The sequence below is a fragment of the Triticum aestivum genome, chromosome 5B (genome assembly GCF_018294505.1).
Source record: "Triticum aestivum cultivar Chinese Spring chromosome 5B, IWGSC CS RefSeq v2.1, whole genome shotgun sequence".
Taxonomy (NCBI): domain Eukaryota; kingdom Viridiplantae; phylum Streptophyta; class Magnoliopsida; order Poales; family Poaceae; genus Triticum; species Triticum aestivum.
In genome coordinates this window covers 532,717,508-532,739,857 of record NC_057807.1, presented here as the reverse complement: position 1 = coordinate 532,739,857, position 22,350 = coordinate 532,717,508, and the positions used below count along the sequence as shown (strand labels likewise).

Genomic DNA, 22,350 nt, shown 5'->3' with positions numbered 1-22,350 from the left:
TTGTCCGGTCCGCCCCCGGGTATGGAAGGTGCCCGCGTGCCCGGACGTTTGCGCTAGCTTTGCCAGGTCCGGTGTTTCTTTCTGTCCGGACAGTGACAGTCATGCCACTCGATGTTTAAAGAGGGAAAGAACTCACCGCTCAAATAATCTAGACAAAATATACTTGACGATGATTAATTATGGCATGCACCATACACACCACTGTTCCAGCCAGCTACACATCATCAAAATAGATACAGCAGTATTACACACTTCCGTGCGTGAGTCAACAGGAGTCAACTGAGCAGCCAACAGGACTACTAGTAATTAGCAGGCACAAACTGGAACGTGCTGGAAGCTTAACACGCGCGAATGCATGCTATGCATGCACACCAAAGTGGAATATCCGTTCCTCCGTCCCGTCCGTACTACATCCATGGCCATGAATGCATGGCGTAGTACGTGTGATGGTACTAGTAAATTAATTAATTAACCACTAGCGGAGTGGGCCAGTAACCAATTGGTCCCGTACAGTAGTAGTGGGAGCAAGCGTCCATCCATCAGCGGGCGATCCCTGCGTGGAGCGTGGCGTTGTAGCCGACCTGCCCGATCTCCCACCGCAGCTTGGGCGCCGCCGGGTCCTCCTCCTCCACCGCCGCGTACTCCTGCACGCATGCACGCGGCACGCCTCAATCATTATCAGTTAATCACATCAAAAAATCTATTAAGATCAATCAACTATTCTGAATCAAAATTATGAAAGGATGCCTACTAGCTAACTCAATCGATTTTTCTACCTAAGCAAAACGAAGACCAGGCCTGCCAGAGTACAACACACCGAGCAAGCATGGCAACTTTTGGTCAGCACGCGAACTAAACTGATGAAGAAAGATAGTTGAACTCTCAAGTCTCAACTCGACACGTGGAGCTAGCAAAGCTAGCACGACTAAACAGAGAGTAGAAGTAGCTTTTTTTTTCTACCCGCAAACAAAAAGAGAGTAGAAGTAGCTAGTAGTAGGCGCCCGGAGCTGGGAAGAAGCTCGGAGATGCCCTCGTGCACACGGAGACGACGGAGACCCAGGCCAGACAAGTCGCGCTCGTTTTCTTTTGGGGATGGGGATTGGGAGGTGCATGCATGCAATGGACCGGACGGACCAAGCTAGGCATTCATGCAAGAAGTTGACAGCACGAAGGAAGGTGCGTGGTCAGTTAGTTTTTACAGTACCTCGAGCTTGTGGACGAGGTCCCTGGCGTCGGGCGCGCTGACGAAGATGTGGCGCTGGGATGGTCGGATGAAGCCGTCGTCCACCGCCTTGTCGATGAAGGCCAGCAGGAAGTCGTAGTACCCATCCACGTTCAGCAGCCCCACCTGCACCCATCCGTGACCCGTCCGCCATCAGCAAGCTAACTAGAGCAGCCAGGACCTGTTAGCTGATGAATAACTTAACTGGTTTGGTGTGGATGCCGAGCTGCGCCCAGGTGATGACCTCGAGCAGCTCGTCCAGGGTGCCGTAGCCGCCGGGCAGTGCGATGAAGGCGTCGGCGTTGCGCGCCATGGCCGCCTTCCGCTCGTGCATCCCTGACACCGCCACCACCTCCCCCACCGTCTCCCCGGTGATCTGTTCCACTTTGCATGTAGTATCAATTAGTAGTTTGTTTTAGTACAGTACATTAGCACAAGCCCCGGTGATCTCGTACGTACCTCCTTGCCCATGAGAGTGGTAGGTATGACGCTGCACATCAAAGAAAAGCAGAACGTGACAGCCGTGAGCAACTTAATTGGACATGGATACTGTTAATTAGGCCAGTTGGAGAAACTTCAGTGTCCACAGAAAGGTGGCTACAGTAGTTCGAGTAGAATAAGAGAGAAAAAAAGCAGACGATGTGTCCAATAATGCAAGAGGATGCGTATATGCACGGATCGACTCACCCGATGACGTGGCCGCCGCCCTTGTGGACGGCCTCTGAGACCTCCCCCATGAGCCCCAGGCTGCCCCCGCCGTACACCAGATCCATCCCACGAGCAACCTGCTACCACACACGCATGCTCGACATGCTTAACTAACTAACTAAACATGATAGTACAAAAAACGTGTGTAATTAACTTGATCGGCAACGTACCAGCTCCTTGGCGAGCTCGACGGCGGCGTCGCGGTAGCTGCTGCGCTTCCCGGAGCTGCTCCCGCAGAACACGCACACCCGCCGGAAACGAGGCCCCTCCTCCACCTCCACGCCGGCGCCCTCACCAACACCGCCGCTGTGGTTCTTGGCCGGCACCGCCGCCGCCGCGGTCTCCCCCATCCCGCAGCCACCGCCGCCCTGCATGCCTCCTAGCTAGGTTAGCTGCCGATTGCCGTACGTACCGGGTGTGGCAAGGAAGGAGAACAGTTGTGTGGTGCCGTGCGCGCTCTCGCGTGTGGACTGTGGACTGCCTGCGGCGACTTGTTCTAACAAGGAAGCTTCAAGGCGGGTGCCGGCAGGGCAGACGGGTGGATGGGTATATATCATGGCGCAAGGGAGCAGGAGTTCGTGATGAATGGTACACTACCAACAGGAGTACACGTGTTTGTTTTACCGCAGTTAACTCTGTCATCCATCGCGATGGAGCATGTGTATATACGTGGGGTACAGTACATACCAGTGCTGCGCATGGCCGAGCGGAGGCCCCGAGCGGACGGTCCAAAATGCTAGACCGGCCGCCCGTCCAATCAGGGAGGGTACGTCGTAGCTAGCTTTTGCTTCCTCGCAGCTACTAGCTGTTATGACCTAGCTGAGCTGCCTGCCTCCCGTAGTACCTCTCCAGTGACTTGAATATACGCATTGATAGTTCAACTCGCCGTCCGTCGAGGCACGCAAAACGTGTAGCCAAGTGGTAGTGGGACTAGTTATCTACAGCGCAAAGCTATGCGTACTCTGATCCATCCATCCAGTCCTAACTAATCTGTGAAACTGCTCGATATGTAGATGGATGGTGCCATGGGTATGCCTGACAACCCTCTCAGGACCTGACCTTAGCCAATCTTAATCTCGCTTCTACCAATCTTAGCCACTCCCCCTGTTCACTTTTATAAGACCTTTTAGACAGCTGAAATTAAACTGTTTTGAGTGTTGTCTTAAATATCTAAACGATTTTACAAAAGTGAATGGAGGTAGTAGTATATACTACCTCCGTCTTGGTTTATTGGTCCCCTTTGTAAGTTGTGTCAAATTTTGATCAAATATTTAACTAACAAAATGTTAATGCATGTCAACAAAAATTATATCATTGCATTCGCATCTGAACATAGTTTCTAATGATATTATTTTTTGTGACATGCATTACAATGAGGACCAATAAACTAAGACGGAGGTAGTATATCTTAATTTTATCTGAGTAGCTAGACGGCCTGTCAACTAGAGTTATCTGTATCTTGCAAACAAAGGAAACTAGAGTTATTAGTATCTGGCAAACAAAAAAACTGGAATAATTAGTATATCTTAATCTTATCTTAGTAATTCAATTCCCTGGTCAAAATCCAGAAGATAAAAAGATGACAAAATTATAGACTGTGTCATGTCAATTTCGAGGATTTACTCTTGTAGTCTTTTTACTTTTTTAGGGGCTGTAGTCTTTGTACTAGTAGCAGTTATGTATGCAAAGTATGTGAGTTTGTTCGGACCCCATATGATTTTACCGTTCTGGCCTTCCTTGGCTCGGTTTGGTCGCAAAATCGTTTTCTATTGGCTTCGCTATGTGGTGGAATGGGCTTGATCAATCAGGTGGCTCCAGCTCACCAGGTGAGGCAATACACCACCTAGTATTTCACATCAATTTTGGATTCCTTTATCTGTTTCTACATGTATTTTAGAATATATTTAACCTCCCCCAAATATTTTTTGTTTGTAAAAAATGAGATATTTTCAACTTATTTTTCACAAACATTTCATAGTCTTTAATTTAAAAATCAATTATTTCAACGACATTTCAAAAGTCATTGTGAGTGAAATTTCCGCGTTCCCAATTTTTTAAAATATGTTTTGTTAATAATTCCACAAATTTTGATTATTCCAAGTATACTTCAATCACCTTCAAAAATATTAAATTGTTTCAAAAAAATCCAGAACTATAATGTGTTATTGCTTACACAATTTGATATATTCTACTCATATTTAAATCAATTTAATAACCATTTCTTATAGTTAGCAATCATTTCAATGTTTCAGAAAAAGGTTGCAAATACCATTCGTAAATATTCACACAAAATTTTGAACAAGTGCAAGCGGGGCCCACATTCATGTCTTCATATTTGAAGAGTAAGGCAAACTACATATATGCATTATCCTATAAATTCAATAAAATAGCTCACCAATCTCAAAGCATTTGTGGATAGCAAATAAAATTTTTCATTTTGCGCCTAGTACTAAACAAGCATTCTAGCTTCTCCGAGGCAGCTAGCCAGCATGGGCCAGATATTCTCCTAGCGTAGGATCGCTAATTCGGATCATCCTTGCTGGCGAAACGATATTTTCAGAAAAATGACTAAGTACCCAGAAAATCTTTAATTTTTTTAAAAAAATTATATTGTTTTCAAATTAAATCACACACACATATTAGTGTTGTTTGTTTGAACTATAAAATTTTCAATTTCTTTTTATTTTCAAGTTATTTAAGTACCATTTTCAGTGATCCAACTTCTGTATAAATATATTTTGTACAAATCACACACATTTCAATCATTTTAGGCATTTTACATTCAGTTTAAAAATCATTGTTTAAAAAAATCAAATATATAATACATGAATGCACACACGAATTTCAATCATTTTACTCGTATTTAAGTCAATTTAAGAAAATAAATTCCATTGAGCAACCCAACATTACATGGTTTCATGAAAGGCTGCAAATATCATTAGTAAATATTCACATAGTTTATTAGTAACAAATATAGGTGGGGTAAACAAGCATGTACTTTTATTCTCAGAGTAACACAAATATAGGCATTGTATTTTAAACTTTATAAAAGTAGCTCAGCATTCTCAAAGCCTTTGTGGATGGTAGATAAAATTTAAGCATTTAGTACTAAATAAATATTCTAGCTTCTAAAAGCCAACTAGCCAGCAAGGGCAGTGAATTCTTCAACCTGTGGAGAGCCAATTCGGGATATCTATGATGGCAAACAAATGTGTCACAAAAATCCGACCGATCCCACCAATTTTTCTAAAATTTGGAAAAAGAAATTGTTACTAAATACATTCCCAAATATTTTGGATTTTTATTCGAAGTTGTTCAGTTATTTAAACAACATTTAAAAGGTCATTGTTTCGATTGGATTAATTCCAGTGACATTGTTTTCTAAATTTTTATAAGCATATAATTTAAATAATCACACAAAATTTGAATATTCTAGTCATATTTCAATTAGTTTCAAAAGTATATTATTGTTCCGGAAAAGTACACAAATGCAATACATGAATAATCACACTAATTTAAATTATTCATTAAGTATTAAATCAATATAAGAAACATTTCATTCATTAACCAAACATTTCATTGTCTGAAAAAATGTTTGCAAATATCACTAAAAAATATTTTGCATAAATACTGACTCAATTTTGCAGAGTAATACAAACAATATATTGACCGTAATGTAACATTGTTCAATTATTTCAATGACATTCCAAAAGTCATTGTTTTGATTCTAAGTTATCCTTGTGACATTTATTGTTCCAACTTTTCTGATATAAATATGTTTTGCAAATAATCACACAAATTATAATGATTTTAATCAACTTTTGGCCGATTTAAAAATATTATTTACTATGTTCTACAAATATAACACATGAATACTCACAAATTCAAATGTATTACTTGTATATAAACAAGTTTAATAAAAATTGTTATAGTTAACAAACATTTCAATATGTGAGAAAAGTTTGCAAATATCATCCTTAAGTATTCATGGAATATTTGACAAAGTCGAGGTGAGGCCCACATGCATGTAGTTATATTTGCATAGTAATTGAAATTATATATGCATGTGTTGCAAATTTAATAAAATTTGATTACCAACCTCATGGCATGTGCGGATGGCACATACAAATTCTAGGTTTGGCATTTAATTATGAAGAAATATTCAAGTTTCTTCTCCTACAGGAGAAGAGCCAACTCAGATCATCTTTGGTGTTGAATCCCAATCTCACAAAAAATCATAGCAGTCCTGACAGTTTTTAAATTTTGGAAAATAGAAATTTTTAAGTTTAATTTTAATAAATATTTTCAGTTATTCCAATTATATTTGAGAAATTCATCATTTCGATTCTGAGTTATTTTCGTGACATTTCAGTGTTCCAACCTTTTATAGACCTATTTTGTAACTAATCGTACAAATTTTAATTATCCAATTTAGTCATATTTTAATGACTTTCGGAATTATTTATTTATTCAGGGTAGTGAAGACATAAAACCCATGATTACTCACACAAATTTAGTTTAATCATATTCAAATCAATTTAAAGAACCTTTCATTCAGTCATCAAACATTTGAATATTTCAGAAAAGTTTGTAAATATCATTCCTAAATAGTCATACAAATATTCAGTGAGTTCGGGTGGGCCCAACATGGATGTACTTGCATTTGTAGAGTTATACAAACCGTATATGCATTGAGTTGTAAATTGCATAAAAGTGGCTCACCCATCTCAAAGCATGTGGAGATGGAAATACAAATTCTAGGTTTCGGTTTTAGTAATAAACAAATGGTCTAGCTTCGTAGAGCTATCTAGCCAACATGGTCTAGAACTTCTTCAGATTATATCGGTGGAGAACATTTAGATCATGTTCGATGGTCCTAGGAGCATTTTATATTCTTCAAAAAAAAGAACTTTTTCCAAATTATTTTTCACAAACATATTAGAGTTTGTTATTAAAAAAATTCAATCACATTAGCGATATTTCTATCAGCATTGTTTTGATTTTGAGTTACTTTAGTGATATTTCATTATTCCTGAATAGCTACAATGCACTAGCTATTTTTTCTAACCATGCAATCATGCCATGTAAGCAAGTCATGCATGCAAGTTATAACTTTTTCTGGAATTACTCCAAGCGTGCAACGCTACCACATCTTCAATTCATGCATGTTAGTCACAAGTTAATTTTTTTATATTTTTATTAATAACATTTGTGTTGGGTGATTGCATCATAACAATGTAGTTCATTCGTCACAGTTTTGTTAGAAATGATATTCTTTCAACTGCAATTATGTTTCTCTTTTTATATCCTCAACATTTTTTATTGTTCTAGAAGCTTACCTTTTCTTTCTATTAGTTTCAGATATTTTTAGAAACTATTTATTCATTTCTTCTAATATGCACTAGTAGAAATCAGGGCTTTAGTCCAGGTCGGGTAAGCCCATTAATCCCGGTTCAGTCACGAACCGGGACCCCATGGGGGCATAGGTCCCAGTTCGTGAGGTCAGGGGGCCGGACGGGCCTCGTGGGGCATTGATCTCGGTTCGTTTGGCCCCTCTGGTCCCGGTTCCAGACACGATCCGGGACCAATAGGCCTTCCTCCTGGCCCACAGCCTTTAGTCCTAGTTCGTGGCTGGAACCGGGACCAAATGTGGTCCTTTAGTCCTGGTTCCAGCCATGAACCGGGACCAATGAGATGCCTATATATACCCCCCCTTGCCCGCGAGCAGAGCAGTGGAGTGCTCTGTTTTTTTGGCCGGCCGTGGGAGAGCTCTGTGGTGCTAGCTCACCTCCTATGCACAGGAGGTGTTCGATGAAATGCCCGGGCCACACTTAAGCTTTCTCCTCTTGAAGCTCCTTGTCCAAGGTGCATTTTCCTAAAGATTTGTCTAGGTTTGGCGATCCGTCCTGTCCCATCCCCATCCTCACCGTTGTCAATCGCCCGCGCCGATCTCGTCGCCGGCATCACCGTGGTGGGCCTCTTGATCTTATGTTCTTTCTAAAAGAGAAAAAAGTTCTTACTTGTATGACTTAGATAGATACTTGTGTAATTTTCTTACTTTTATTATTGTTTGTTATTATATAGTGCGATGGTTTTGGTATCCGCCTCCATCGGCCCTCGTCCTGTATATGTTCGGATGTGGTATATATTATCTTTTATAACTATTTGGTTCATTTAGTGTTTATGACAGTTATGCCGACCAGCGTGACATAGATTTTTTTATCTAGGAGGTATGTGAACCAGAAATTCCAATCGACCTTATTGTTGAGAGGTTAAATTTAGTTGAAGGAGAAGACAATTACTTGAAGGAAAAATTGAAAAAATTGAGGAGGAGAAGATGATATTGGAGTTGCATGTTGCGGATGTCGTCGATGATCACAAGATCAAGATGGATGCAATGCGCTTGAAGATTAGAAAGATTAGAAAATATGCCATTCATACTGAGGCTTGGTATCATTATACCGTTGGATCAATTGTTACCTTAGTTATGATTATGATCGCATTTGTTGTTGCATTGAAATGTTTTACATAGTTAGTGTATGGTTTAATTAGATGCTCTGGAGAGCTATATGTTGTTCAATAAGAACTATGTTTGTACTTTGGTTTCAATGTGATGATGGACTTCTATTAATTTCGTCACTTATCTATTCATGATGTTCTGTAATGGTTTTTGACACATTTAATTATATATAATGCACGCAGATGAATCGGCAATGGATGTACGGTAACAGACGCACCTCCGAGTACATTAAGGGCGTGCATATTTTTCTCGCAGTGGATGAGGCAAACAAGCAGAATGGTTTTATGTGTTATCCATGCCCTATATGTGGGAATACGAGGTATTACCCTGACTTGAAAACCCTTCACACCCACCTGCTTTATAAGGGTTTCATGCCACACTATAATGTTTGGACCAAGCACGGAGAAAGAGGGGTTATGATGGAAGACATCGAAGAAGAGGATGATGACAACTATGTGCCCTCTGAATACGGTGATGCTGCTGAAGGAAATATGCCCTAGAGGCAATAATAAAGTTATTATATATTTCATGATAAATGTTTATTATTCATGCTAGAATTGTATTAACCAGAAACATAATACATGTGTGAATACATAGACAAACAGAGTGTCACTAGTATGCCTCTACTTGACTAGCTCGTGAATCAAAGATGGTTAAGTTTCCTAACCATAGACATGAGTTGTCATTTGATTAACGGGATCACATCATTAGGAGAATGATGTGATTCACATGACCCATTCCGTTAGCCTAGCACTTGATCGTTTAGTATGTTGCTATTGCTTTCTTCATGACTTATACATGTTCCTGTAACTATGAGATTATGCAACTCCTGTTTACCGGAGGAACACTTTGGGTGCTACCAAACGTCACAACGTAACTGGGTGATTATAAAGGAGTACTACAGGTGTCTCCAAAGGTACATGTTGGGTTGGCGTATTTCGAGATTAGGTTTTGTCACTCCGATTGTCGGAGAGGTATCTCTGGGCCCTCTCGGTAATGCACATCACTATAAGCCTTGCAAGCAATGTAGCTAATGAGTTAGTTACGGAATGATGCATTACGTAACGAGTAAAGAGACTTGACAGTAACGATATTGAACTAGGTATTGGATACCGACGATCGAATCTCGGGCAAGTAACATACGGATGACAAAGGGAATAACGTATGGTGTTATGCGGTTTGACCGATAAAGATCTTCGTAGAATATGTAGGAGCCAATATGGGCATCCAGGTTCCGCTATTGGTTATTGATCGAGAATAGTTCTAGGTCATGTCTACATAGTTCTCGAACCCGTAGGGTCCGCACGCTTAACGTTACGATGACAATTTTATTATGCGTTTATATGTTTTGATGTACCGAAGGAGTTCGGAGTCCCGGATGAGATCGGGGACATGACGAGGAGTCTCGAAATGGTCGAGACGTAAAGATCGATATATTGGACGACTATATTCGGACTTCGGAAAGGTTCCGAGTGATTCGGGTATTTCTCGGAGTACCGGAGAGTTACGGGAATTCGCCGGGAGAAGTATTGGGCCTTATTGGGCCATACGGGAAAGAGAGAGGGGCTGCCTAGGGCAAGCTGCGCGCCCTCCCAAGGCCTAGTCCGAATTGGACTAGGGGGAGGGGCCGCACCCCCTCCTACCTTCCCTTCCCTCTTCCCCTTCCTTGTCTCCTACTCCTACTACTTGGAAGGACTCCTAGTTGGACTAGGAAAGGGGGAATCCTACTCCCAGTGGGAGTAGGACTCCCCTAAGGCGCGCCATAGAGAGGGCCGGCCCTCCCCTCCTCCACTCCTTTATATACGGGGGCAGGGGGCACCCCATAAACACACAAGTTGATCTACCTGATCGTTCCTTAGCCGTGTGCGGTGCCCCCCTCCACCATATTCCACCTCGGTCATATCGTCGCGGAGTTTAGACGAAGCCCTGCGCCGGTAGAACATCATCATCGTCACCACGCCGTCGTGCTGACGGAACTCATCCCCGACACTTTGCTGGATCGGAGTCCGGGGATTGTCATCGAGCTGAACGTGTGCTGAACTCGGAGGTGTCGTACGTTCGGTGCTTGGATCGGTCGGATCGTGAAGACGTATGACTACATCAACCGCGTTGTCATAACGCTTCCACTTACGGTCTACGAGGGTACGTGGACAACACTCTCCCCTCTCATTGCTATGTCATCACCATGATCTTGCGTGTGTGTAGGAATTTTTTTTGAAATTACTACGTTCCCCAACAGTGGCATCCGAGCCTGGTTTTATGCGTAGATGTCATATGCACGAGTAGAACACAAGTGAGTTGTGGGCGATACAAGTCATACTGCTTACCAGCATGTCATACTTTGGTTCGGCGGTATTGTGAGATGAAGCGGCCCGGACCGACATTACGCGTACGCTTACGCGAGACTGGTTTCACCGTTATGAGCACTCGTGCTTAAAGGTGGCTGGCGGGTGTCTGTGTCTCTCAGTTTAGCTGAATCGAGTGTGGCTACGCCCGGTCCTTGCGAAGGTTAAACCAGCACTAACTTGACGAACTATCGTTGTGGTTTTGATGCGTAGGTAAGAACGGTTCTTGCTAAGCCCGTAGCAGCCACGTAAAATTTGCAACAACAAAGTAGAGGACGTCTAACTTGTTTTTGCAGGGCATGTTGTGATGTGATATGATCAAGACATGATGCTATATTTTATTGTATGAGATGATCATGTTTTGTAACCGAGTTATCGGCAACTGGCAGGAGCCATATGGTTGTCGCTTTATTGTATGAAATGCAAACGCCCTGTAATTGCTTTACTTTATCACTAAGCGGTAGCGATAGTTGTAGAAGCAATAGATGGCGTAACGACAACGATGCTAAGATGGAGATCAAGGTGTCGCGCCGGTGACGATGGTGATCACGACGGTGCTTCGGAGATGGAGATCACAAGCACAAGATGACGATGGCCATATCATATCACTTATATTGATTGCATGTGATGTTTATCCTTTATGCATCTTATCTTGCTTTGATTGACGGTAGCATTTTAAGATGATCTCTCACTAATTATCAAGAAGTGTTCTCCCTGAGTATGCACCGTTGCGAAAGTTCTTCGTGCTGAGACACCACGTGATGATCGGGTGTGATTGGCTCTACGTTCAAATACAATGGGTGCAAAACAGTTGCACACGCGGAATACTCAGGTTAAACTTGACGAGCCTAGCATATACAGATATGGCCTCGGAACACGGAGACCGAAAGGTCGAACGTGAATCATATAGTAGATATGATCAACATAGTGATGTTCACCATTGAAACTACTCCATCTCACGTGATGATCGGACATGGTTTAGTTGATTTGGATCACGTAATCACTTAGATGACTAGAGAGATGTCTGTCTAAGTGGGAGTTCTTAAGTAATATGATTAATTGAACTTAAATTTATCATGAACTTAGTACCTGATAGTATTTTGCAAATTATGTTGTAGATCAATAGCTTGCGTTGTTGCTTTCATATGTTTATTTTGATATGTTCCTAGAGAAAATTGTGTTGAAAGATGTTAGTAGCAATGATGCGGATTGGATCCGTGATCTGAGGTTTATCCTCATTGCTGCACAGAAGAATTATGTCCTTAATGCACCGCTAGGTGACAGACCTATTGCAGGAGCAGATGCAGACGTTATGAACGTTTGGCTAGCTCAATATGATGACTACTTGATAGTTTAGTGCACCATGCTTAATGGCTTAGAATCGGGACTTCAAAGACGTTTTGAACGTCATGGTCCATATGAGATGTTCCAGGAGTTGAAGTTAATATTTCCAACAAATACCCGAGTTGAGAGATATGAAGTCTCTAACAAGTTCTATAGCTAAAAGATGGAGGAGAATCGCTCAACTAGTGAGCATGTGCTAAGATTGTCTGGGTACTTCAATCACTTGAATCAAGTGGGAGTTAATCTTCCAGATAAGATAGTGATTGAAAGAATTCTCTAGTCACCATCACTAAGTTACTAGAACTTTGTGATGAACTATAGTATGCAAGGGGTGACGAAAACGATTCCCGAGCTCTTCGTGATGTTGAAATCGACGAAGGTAGAAATCAAGAAAGAGCATCAAGTGTTGATGATTGACAAGACCACTAGTTTCAAGAAAAGGCCAAAGGGAAAGAAAGGAAAACTTCAAGTAGAATGGCAAACAAGTTGTCACTCCCGTGAAGAAGACCAAAGCTGGACCAAAGCCTGAAACTGAGTGATTACACTGCAAAGGAAATGGTCACTGGAAGCAGAAATGCCTTGAATATTTGGTGGATAAGAAGGATGGCAAAGTGAACAAGGGTATATTTGATATACAGGTTATTGATGTGTACCTTACTAGTGTTTATAGTAACCCTTGAGTATTTGATACTTGTTCGGTTGCTAAGATTAGTAACTCGAAATAGGAGTTACAGAATAAACAGAGACTAGTTGAAGGGGAAGTGACGATGATTGTTGGAAGTAGTTCCAAGATTGATATGATCATCATCACACACTCCCAATATTTTCAAGATTAGTGTTAAACCTAAATAAATATTATTTGGTGTTTGCGTTGAGCATGAATATGATTTGATCATGTTTATTGCAATACGGTTATTCATTTAAAGTCAGAGAATAATTGTTATTCTGTTTACATGAATAAAGCCTTCGATGGTCATACACCCAATGAAAATAGTTTGTTGGATCTCGATCGTAGTGATACACATATTCATAATATTGATGCCAAAAGATGCAAAGTTAATAATGATAGTGCAATTTATTTGTGGCACTGCCGTTTGGGTCATATCGGTGTAAAGCCCATGAAGAAACTCCATAAAGATGGATTTTCGGAATCACTTGGTTATGAATCATTTGATTCTTGCGAACCGTGCCTTTTGGGCAAGATGACTAAAACTCCATTCTCCGGAACAATGGAACAAGCTACTGACTTATTGGAAATAATACATACCGATGTATGCGATCCAATGAGTGTTGATGCTCGTGGCAAGTATCGTTATTTTCTGACCTTCACAAGATGATTTGAGCAGATATGGGTATATCTACTTGATGAAACATAAGTCTAAAATAGTTGAAAGGTTCAAAGAATTTCAGAGTGAAGTAGAGAATCATCGTAACAAGAAAATAAAGTTTCTATGATCTGATCATGGAGACGAATATTTGAGTTACGAGTTTGGTCTTCAATTAAAAACAATGTGGAATAGTTTCACAAGCTCACACCACCTGGAACACCACAACGTTATGGTGTGTCCGAACATCATAACCGCACTTTATTGGATATAGTGCGATCTATGATGTATCTTACCGATTTACCACAATCGTTTTGGGGTTGTGCATTAGAGACAGCTGCATTCACATTTAATAGGGCACCATCTAAATCCGTTGAGACGACACCATATGAACTATGGTTTAGCAATAAACCTAAGCTGTCGTTTCTTAAAAATTTTGGGGTTGCAATGCTTATGTGAAAAAGTTTCAACCTGATAAGCTCGAAACCAAATCGGAGAAGTGTGTCTTCATAGAATACGCAAAGGAAACTGTTGGGTACACCTTCTATCACAGATCCGAAGGCAAGATATTCGTTGCTAAAAATGGATCCTTTCTAGAGAAGGAGTTTCTCTCGAAAGAAGTGAGTGGGAGGAAAGTAGAACTTGATGAGTTAACTGTACCTGCTCCCTTATTGGAAAGTAGTTCATCACAAGAACCGGTTCCGGTGACAACTACACCAATTAGTGAGGAAGCTAATGATATTGATCATGAAACTTCAGATCAAGTTTCTACTAAACCTCGTAGGTCTACCAGAGTAAGATCTGTACCAGAGTTGTACGGTAATCCTATTCTGGAAGTCATGTTACTTGACCATGATGAACCTATGAACTATGAGGAAGCGATGATGAGCCCAGATTCCGCAAAATGGCTAGAGGCCATGAAATCTGAGATGGGATCCATGTATGAGAACAAAGTATGGATTTTGGTTGACTTGCCCGATGATCGGCAAGCCATTGAGAATAAATGGATCTTTAAGAAGAAGACTGACGCTGATGGTAATGTAACTGTCTATAAAGCTCGACTTGTTGGGAAAGGTTTTCGACAAGTTCAAGGGGTTGACTACGATGAGACTTTCTCACTCGTAGCGATGCTTAAGTCTGTCCGAATCATGTTAGCTATTGCTGCATTTTATGATTATGAAATTTGACAAATGGATGTCAAAACTGCATTCTTGAATGGATTTCTGGAAGAAGAGTTGTATATGATGCAGCCAGAAGGTTTTGTTGATCCAAAAGGTGCTAACAAAGTGTGCAAGCTCCAGCGATCCATTTATGGATTGGTGCAAGCATCTCGGAGTTGGAATAAACGCTTTGATAGTGTGATCAAAGCATATGGTTTTATACAGACTTTTGGAGAAGCCTGTATTTACAAGAAAGTGAGTGGGAGCACTACAGCATTTCTGATAAGTATATGTGAATGACATATTGTTAATCGGAAATAATGTAGAATTATTCTGCAAAGCATAAAGGAGTGTTTGAAAGGAGTTCTTTAAAAGAACGACCTCAGTAAAGCTATTTACATATTGAGCATCAAGATCTATTGAGATAGATCAAGACGCTTGATAAGATTTTCAATGAGTACATACCTTGACAAGATTTTGGAGTAGTTCAAAATGGAACAGTCAAAGAAAGAGTTCTTGCCTGTGTTGCAAAGGTATGAAATTGAGTAAGACTCAAATCCCGACCACGGCAGAAAATAGAAAGAGAATGAAAGTCATTCCCTATGCATCAGTCATAGTTTCTATAAAAGTATGCCATGCTATGGACCAGACCTATTGTATACTCTGCCCTGGTTTGGCAAGGGAGTACAATAGTGATCTAGGAGTAGATCACTGGCCATTGGTCAAAATTATCCTTAGTGGAATAAGGATATGTTTCTCGATTATGGAGGTGACAAAAAGGTTCATCGTAAAGGGTTACGTCGATACAAGTTTTGGCACTGATCCAGATGACTCTAAGTCTCAATCTGGATACATATTGAAAGTGGGAAGAATTAGCTAGAGTAGCTCCGTGCAGAGCATTGTAGACATAGAATATTTGCAAAAATACATACGGCTCTGAATATGACAGACCTGTTGACTAAGCTTCTCTTACGAGCAAAACATGATCACACCTTAGTACTCTTTGGGTGTTAATCACATAGCGATGTGAACTAGATTATTGACTCTAGTAAACCCTTTGGGTGTTGGTCACATGATGATGTGAACTATGGGTGTTAATCATATACAGATATGAATATTGATGTTAAATCACATGGCGATGTGAACTAGATTATTAACTCTAGTGCAAGTGGGAGACTGAAGGAAATATGCCCTAGATGCAATAATAAAGTTATTATTTATTTCCTTATTTCATGATAAATGTTTATTATTCATGCTAGAATTGTATTAACCGGAAACATAATACATGTGTGAATACATAGACAAACAGAGTGTCACTAGTATGCCTCTACTTGACTAGCTCGTGAATCGAAGATGGTTAAGTTTCCTAACCATAAACATGAGTTGTCATTTGATTAACGGGATCACATCATTAGGAGAATGATGTGATTGACATGACCCATTCCATTAGCCTAGAACTTGATCGTTTAGTATGTTGCTATTGCTTTCTTCATGACTTATACATGTTCCTGTAACTATGAGATTATGCAACTCCCGTTTACCGGAGGAACACTTTGGGTGCTACCAAACATCACAACGTAACTGGGTGATTATAAAGGAGTACTACAGGTGTCTCCAAAGGTAAATGTTGGGTTGGCGTATTTCGAGATTAGGTTTTGTCACTCCGATTGTCGGAGAGGCATCTCTGGGCCCTCTCGGTAATGCACATCACTATAAGCCTTGCAAGCAATGTTGCTAATGAGTTAGTTATGGAATGATGCATTACGTAACGAGTAAAGAGACTTGCCAGTAACGAGATTGAACTAGGTATTGGATACCGATGATCGAATCTCGGGCAAGTAACATACCGATGACAAAGGGAATAACGTATGTTGTTATGCGGTTTGACCGATAAAGATCTTCGTAGAATATGTAGGAGCCAATATGGGCATCCAGGTTCCGCTATTGGTTATTGACCGAGAATAGTTCTAGGTCATGTCTACATAGTTCTCGAACCCGTAGGGTCCGCACACTTAACGTTACGATGACAATTTTATTATGAGTTTATAAATTTTGATGTACCGAAGGAGTTCGGAGTCTCGGATGAGATCGGGGACATGACGAGGAGTCTCAAAATGGTCGAGATGTAAAGATCGATATATTGGACGACTATATTCGGAATTCGTAAAGGTTCCGAGTGATTCGGGTATTTCTCGGAGTACCGGAGAGTTACGGGAATTCGCCGGGAGAAGTATTGGGCCTTATTGGGCCATACGGGAAAGAGAGAGGGGCTGCCTAGGGCAAGCTGCGCGCCCTCCCAAGGCCTAGTCCGAATTGGACTAGGGGGAGGGGCCGCACCCCCTCCTTCCTTCCCTTCCCTCTTTCCCTTCCTTGTCTCCTACTCCTACTACTTGGAAGGAATCCTAGTTGGACTAGGAAAGGGGGAATCCTACTCCCAGTGGGAGTAGGACTCCCCTAGGGCGCGCCATAGAGAGGGCCGGCCCTCCCCTCCTCCACTCCTTTATATACGGGGGCAGGGGGCACCCCATAAACACACAAGTTGATCTACGTGATCGTTCCTTAGCCGTGTGCGGTGCCCCCCTCCACCATATTCCACCTCGGTCATATCGTCGCGGAGTTTAGGCGAAGCCCTGCGCCAGTAGAACATCATCATCGTCACCACGCCGTCGTGCTGACGGAACTCATCCCCGACACTTTGCTGGATCGGAGTCCGGGGATTGTCACCAAGCTGAATGTGTGCTGAACTCGGAGGTGCCGTACGTTCGGTGCTTGGATCGGTCGGATCGTGAAGACGTACGACTACATCAACCGCGTTGTCATAACGCTTCCGCTTACGGTCTACGAGGGTACGTGGACAACACTCTCCCCTCTCGTTGCTATGTCATCACCATGATCTTGCGTGTGCGTAGGAATTTTTTTGAAATTACTACGTTCCCCAACAGGTGCAATGGGGGAAGCTGAAGATCAAGAGGAAGCAGACGATGTGCCCGATGATGATCTTCGCCGGGTCATTGTTGATGCAAAGAGACAATGTGAAAGTGTAAAGAAGAAGTTGAAGTTCAATCGCATGTTAGAGGATCAAAAAAAAGGGTTGTACCCCAATTGCTAAGATGGCAACACAAAGCTCGGTACCACACTAGAATTACTGCAGTGGAAGGCACAGAATGGTGTACCTGACAAAGGATTTGAGAAGCTACTGAAAATATTGAAGAAGAAGCTTCCAAAGGATAACGAATTTCCCGACAGTACATAAGCAGCAAAGAAGGTTGTATGCCCTCTAGGATTGGAGGTGCAGAAGATGCATGCATGCCCTAATGACTGCATCCTCTACCGCGGTGCGTACGAGGATTTGAAGGCATGCCCGGTATGTGGTGCATTGCGGTATAAGATCAGACGAGATGACCCTGGTGATGTTGACGGCGAGCGCCCCACGAAGAGGGTTCCTACCAAGGTGATGTGGTATGCTCCTATAATACCACGGTTGAAACGTCTGTTCAGAAACAAAGAGCATGCCAAGTTGATGCGATGGCACAGAGAGGACCGTAAGAAAGATGGGAAGTTGAGAGCACCCGCTGACGGGTCGCAGTGGATAAAATCGAGAGAAAGTACTGGGAGGACTTTGTAGGTGACGCAAGGAACGTATGGTTTGGTTTAAGTGCAGATGGCATTAATCCTTTTGGGGAGCAGAGCAGCAATCAGAGCACCTGGCATGTGACTCTATGTATCTATAACCTTCCTCCTTGGTTGTGCATGAAGCAGAAGTTCATTATGATGCCAGTTCTCATCCAAGGCCCTAAGCAACCTAGCAACGACATTGATGTGTACCTAAGGCCATTAGTTGAAGAACTTCTACAGCTGTCGAATGGAAACGGTGTACGTGTGTGGGATGAGCACAAACAGCAGGAATTTGACCTACATGCATTGCTGTTTGTAACCATCAATGATTGGCCTTCTCTCAGTAACCTTTTAGATCAGACAAACAAGGGATACCACGCATGCATGCACTGTTCAGATGACACATGAAGTATATACCTGGACAAATGCAGGAAGAATGTGTACCTGGGGCATCATCAATTTCTTCCGACTAACCATCAATGTCGAAAGAAAGGCAAGCATTTCAAAGGCGAGGCACGTCATCGGAAGAAGCCCGCCGTCCGTACGGTGATCACATACTTGCTGAATGACGATGTTCCGAATGATGCCGAGGGACGCGCACCCATGTGGAATAAGAAATCTATATTTTGGGACCTACCCTACTTGAAAGACCTAGAGGTCCGCTCTTCAATTGACGTGATGCACGTTCCGAAGAATCTTTGCATGAACCTGCTATGCTTCTTGGGCATGTATGGGAAGACAAAAGATACACTGGAGGCACGGGAGGACCAGCAACGTGTGCACGAAAAAGACGGCATGCCTCCAAAGCAATATGAAGGTCCTGCCAGCTACGCTCTTACCAAAGAAGAGAAGGAAATCTTCTTTGAATGCCTACTCAGTATGAAGGTCCCGTCTGGCTTCTCGTCGAATATAAAGGGAATAATATATATGCTAGAGAAAAAGTTCCAGAACCTAAAGTCTCATGACTGCCACGTGATTATGACGCAATTGCTTCCGGTTGCATTGAGGGGGCTTCTACCGGAAAACGTTCGATTAGCCATTGTGAAGCTATGTTCATTCCTCAATGCAAGCTCTCAGAAGGTGATCGATCCATAAATCCTACCAAGGTTAAGGAGTGATGTGGTGCAATGTCTTGTTAGTTTCGAGCTGGTGTTCCCACCATCCTTCTTCAATATCATGATGCACGTCCTAGTTCATCTAGTCGACAAGATTGTCATTTTGGGCCCTGTATTTCTACACAATATGTTCCCCTTTGAGAGGTTCATGGGAGTCCTAAAGAAATATGTCCGTAACCGCGCTAGGGCAGAAGGAAGCATCTCCATGGGCCATCAAACAGAGGATGTAATTGGATTTTGTGTTGACATCATACCTGACCTTCAGAAGATTGGTATCCCTCAATCGCGGTATGAGGGGAGACTGACTGGAAAAGGCACGCTAGGAGGGGACTCAATAATATGTAGGGACGGGCATTCTTGGTCTCAAGCACACTACACAGTTCTACAAAATTCTACCTTGGTGACCCCGTATGTCGATGAACACAAGAATATTCTGTGTTCCAAACACCGGGAGTAGTGTGACGAATGGATTACATGTGAACACATCAGGACTTTCGGCAGTTGGATGCAAACACGTCTCGCGGGTGACAATACTGTTTCTGATGAGCTATACTCGTTGGCCAGGGGACCATCTTTGACTGTATTGACTTACAAAGGGTACGAGATAAATGGGAATACATTCAAGAGATCAAAAGAGCACCAACCAAAATAGTGGTGTCCACTTTGATGCAGCAACCAAGAGGGGAAAGGACACATATTATGGTTACATAATGGACATATGGGAACTTGACTATGGACATGATTTTAAGGTGCCTCCGTTTTAGTGCAAATGGGTCAATCTGTCAGGAGGCGGGGTACAGGTGGACCCATAGTACGGAATGACAATAGTGGTCTAAACAATCTTGGCTACACAGATCAACCATTCGTCCTTGCCAATGATGTGGCGCAGGTTTTCTATGTGAAGGACATGTCTACCAAACCGAGAAAAAGAAAAGATAAGGAAGCGAATACATCATACAATGAGCCAAAGCACCACATAGTTCTTTCAGGAAAAAGAGACATCGTGGGATTGGAGGGCAAGATAGACATGTCTGAAGATTATGAAAATTTTCATGAAATTCCTCCCTTCAAAGTCTGACCCAAGCACCCTGTTAAACGATTAAGATTATCCATGGTTACGACGTAATAAGCAAAGGACACAAGTGAAGAAAAAGTGAAGACTTTCTCTCCACAATTATTATGATGATGCCTTTGATCTCAAATATCACTGCAGTTACATGTGAAGAAATGAAATGCCTTTTGTTACAGATGAGTGTCCGTCCGAAACCCTGATACTTCGAAAGAGATTGTCATTTCGTATACGAAGTGCATCCAATTTTTGTCGTAACCGTCTCAATTTTTTAGCACATGCTATGTGGGTGAAATGATGATACCATGCCAGCTTTCAACCTTTTTAGAGTTCATTTGTTGTGATTTTCAATTTCAGGGTCATTTAGCTCAAAAAAATCTGTAAATGCATGAAAAATACCAAATGAAGTCAGAAAGGGTTGAAAATTGATGATGTGGCTTTGAATGGTGCATTTTGAACACACAAAAAGTCTGGAGTTCAAATAAATTCAAAAAAAAAGAAATCCCTTTGTAACAAATGAGTTTTTGTCCGAAACCCTGATATTTCGAAAGAGATTGTTCATTTTGTACACGAAGTGCATCCAATTTTTGTCGTACCCTCTCAACTTTTTAGCACATTCTATGTGGGTGAAATAACGATACCATGCCAACTTTCAACCTTTTTAGAGTTCATTTGTAGTGATTTTCAATTTCAGGGTCATTTAGCTCAAAGAATGAACTAATAGCAAAAAGAATGAACTAATAGCAAAAAGAATGAAGAAAAAATAATCAATAAAAATATTTTGTTATGATCAACTAAAAAACTATAATATTCTTCAATAGCAAAAAGAATCAACTAAAAAGCTTTTATAAAACTATAATAGCAAAAGGAATCAATTAAAAAGCTTTTATAAACCTCTAATATTTTTGCAAATAAAATTATATAAAATTTATGCAACTAAAATTTCAAAGTATTTTCTGTTCAAAACATTAATGGCAAAAAAGAATTTTCATAAAGAAATTTTTTGTTAGAAACTTTAATAGCAAACTAAAATAACAAAATCTGTTTTTGATTAAAATAGACATTTAAAATAACCTAAAAATTACCAAATTCAATATAATGATAAAACACAATAATATTAAATAGCAGAAAAAGAAGCACTCAAAAATCTATTTTTATAGTAAAGTTATTCACAAACTAGTGATTCACACAAATTTAAAAGAATTCAAAGTTAAACTATTCAAATTTGAAAACTAATGGCACTAACAGAAAGTTTATAATTTTTGTGACCTAATAGCAAAAGGAATCACTAAAAAACTGTAAGTATTTATCTATAAGTAGAAACAAAAAAAATAAAGCAAAAAAGAAAACAAAAAACAGCTAGCGAGGTGGCGGGGCAGAGCTTATAAACAACACTCGACGCGTCTCAGCTAGCGAGGTGGGACTAAATATCCCACCGCATCGCGGCTCTGCTAGGCGCATGCCATTGGTCCCGGTTGGTGCCACGAACCAGGATCACCCTTTTGTCCTGGTTCGTGGCACCAACCAGTACCAATGCACACCTTTGGTCCCGGTTCGTGCCATTAACCGGAACCAAAGGTCTCTGCTTCCCACCTTTTGGGCTGCTGAAAAGAGACCTTTGGTCCCGGTTGGTGGCATTTGGTTCCGGTTGGTGGCACGAACCGGGACTAAAGGGGTGCATTGGTCCCGGTTCCTGCCTCAAACCGGGACCAAAGCTTCATGTATATAAGCAAACACTTGTGGAAATTTTCATTTTCATCTCGCAGTTCCCGCTCACGACGCCAACCTCCTAGACGCCGTCAGGCTGCCCCGACCATCGTTGTCGCCCTTGCCCCTAACCCGCCTCGAGCCCACGCCGACGCCGTCGCCGTCCACCGCCCTCGAGCGTGCCCGGCCGCGCCCCTGCACCAAGGCCCGCCCTCACCGT

The 22,350-nt window shown here is 41.8% G+C and overlaps 1 protein-coding gene across 1 annotated transcript; it reads right to left on the bottom strand.

Moving 5' to 3' along the window:
• Positions 1–149: 149 nt before the first annotated feature.
• LOC123112988 (probable cytokinin riboside 5'-monophosphate phosphoribohydrolase LOGL9) lies at positions 150–2,467 on the bottom strand. Its single transcript, XM_044534088.1, has 6 exons — positions 2,101–2,467; positions 1,910–2,007; positions 1,682–1,712; positions 1,428–1,598; positions 1,205–1,348; positions 150–644 (listed from the first exon to the last, which is right to left on the bottom strand). The coding sequence occupies exons 1-6, from the start codon at positions 2,302–2,304 to the stop codon at positions 540–542; spliced, it is 753 nt and encodes a 250-aa protein (XP_044390023.1). The 5' UTR covers positions 2,305–2,467; the 3' UTR covers positions 150–539.
• Positions 2,468–22,350: the final 19,883 nt, after the last annotated feature.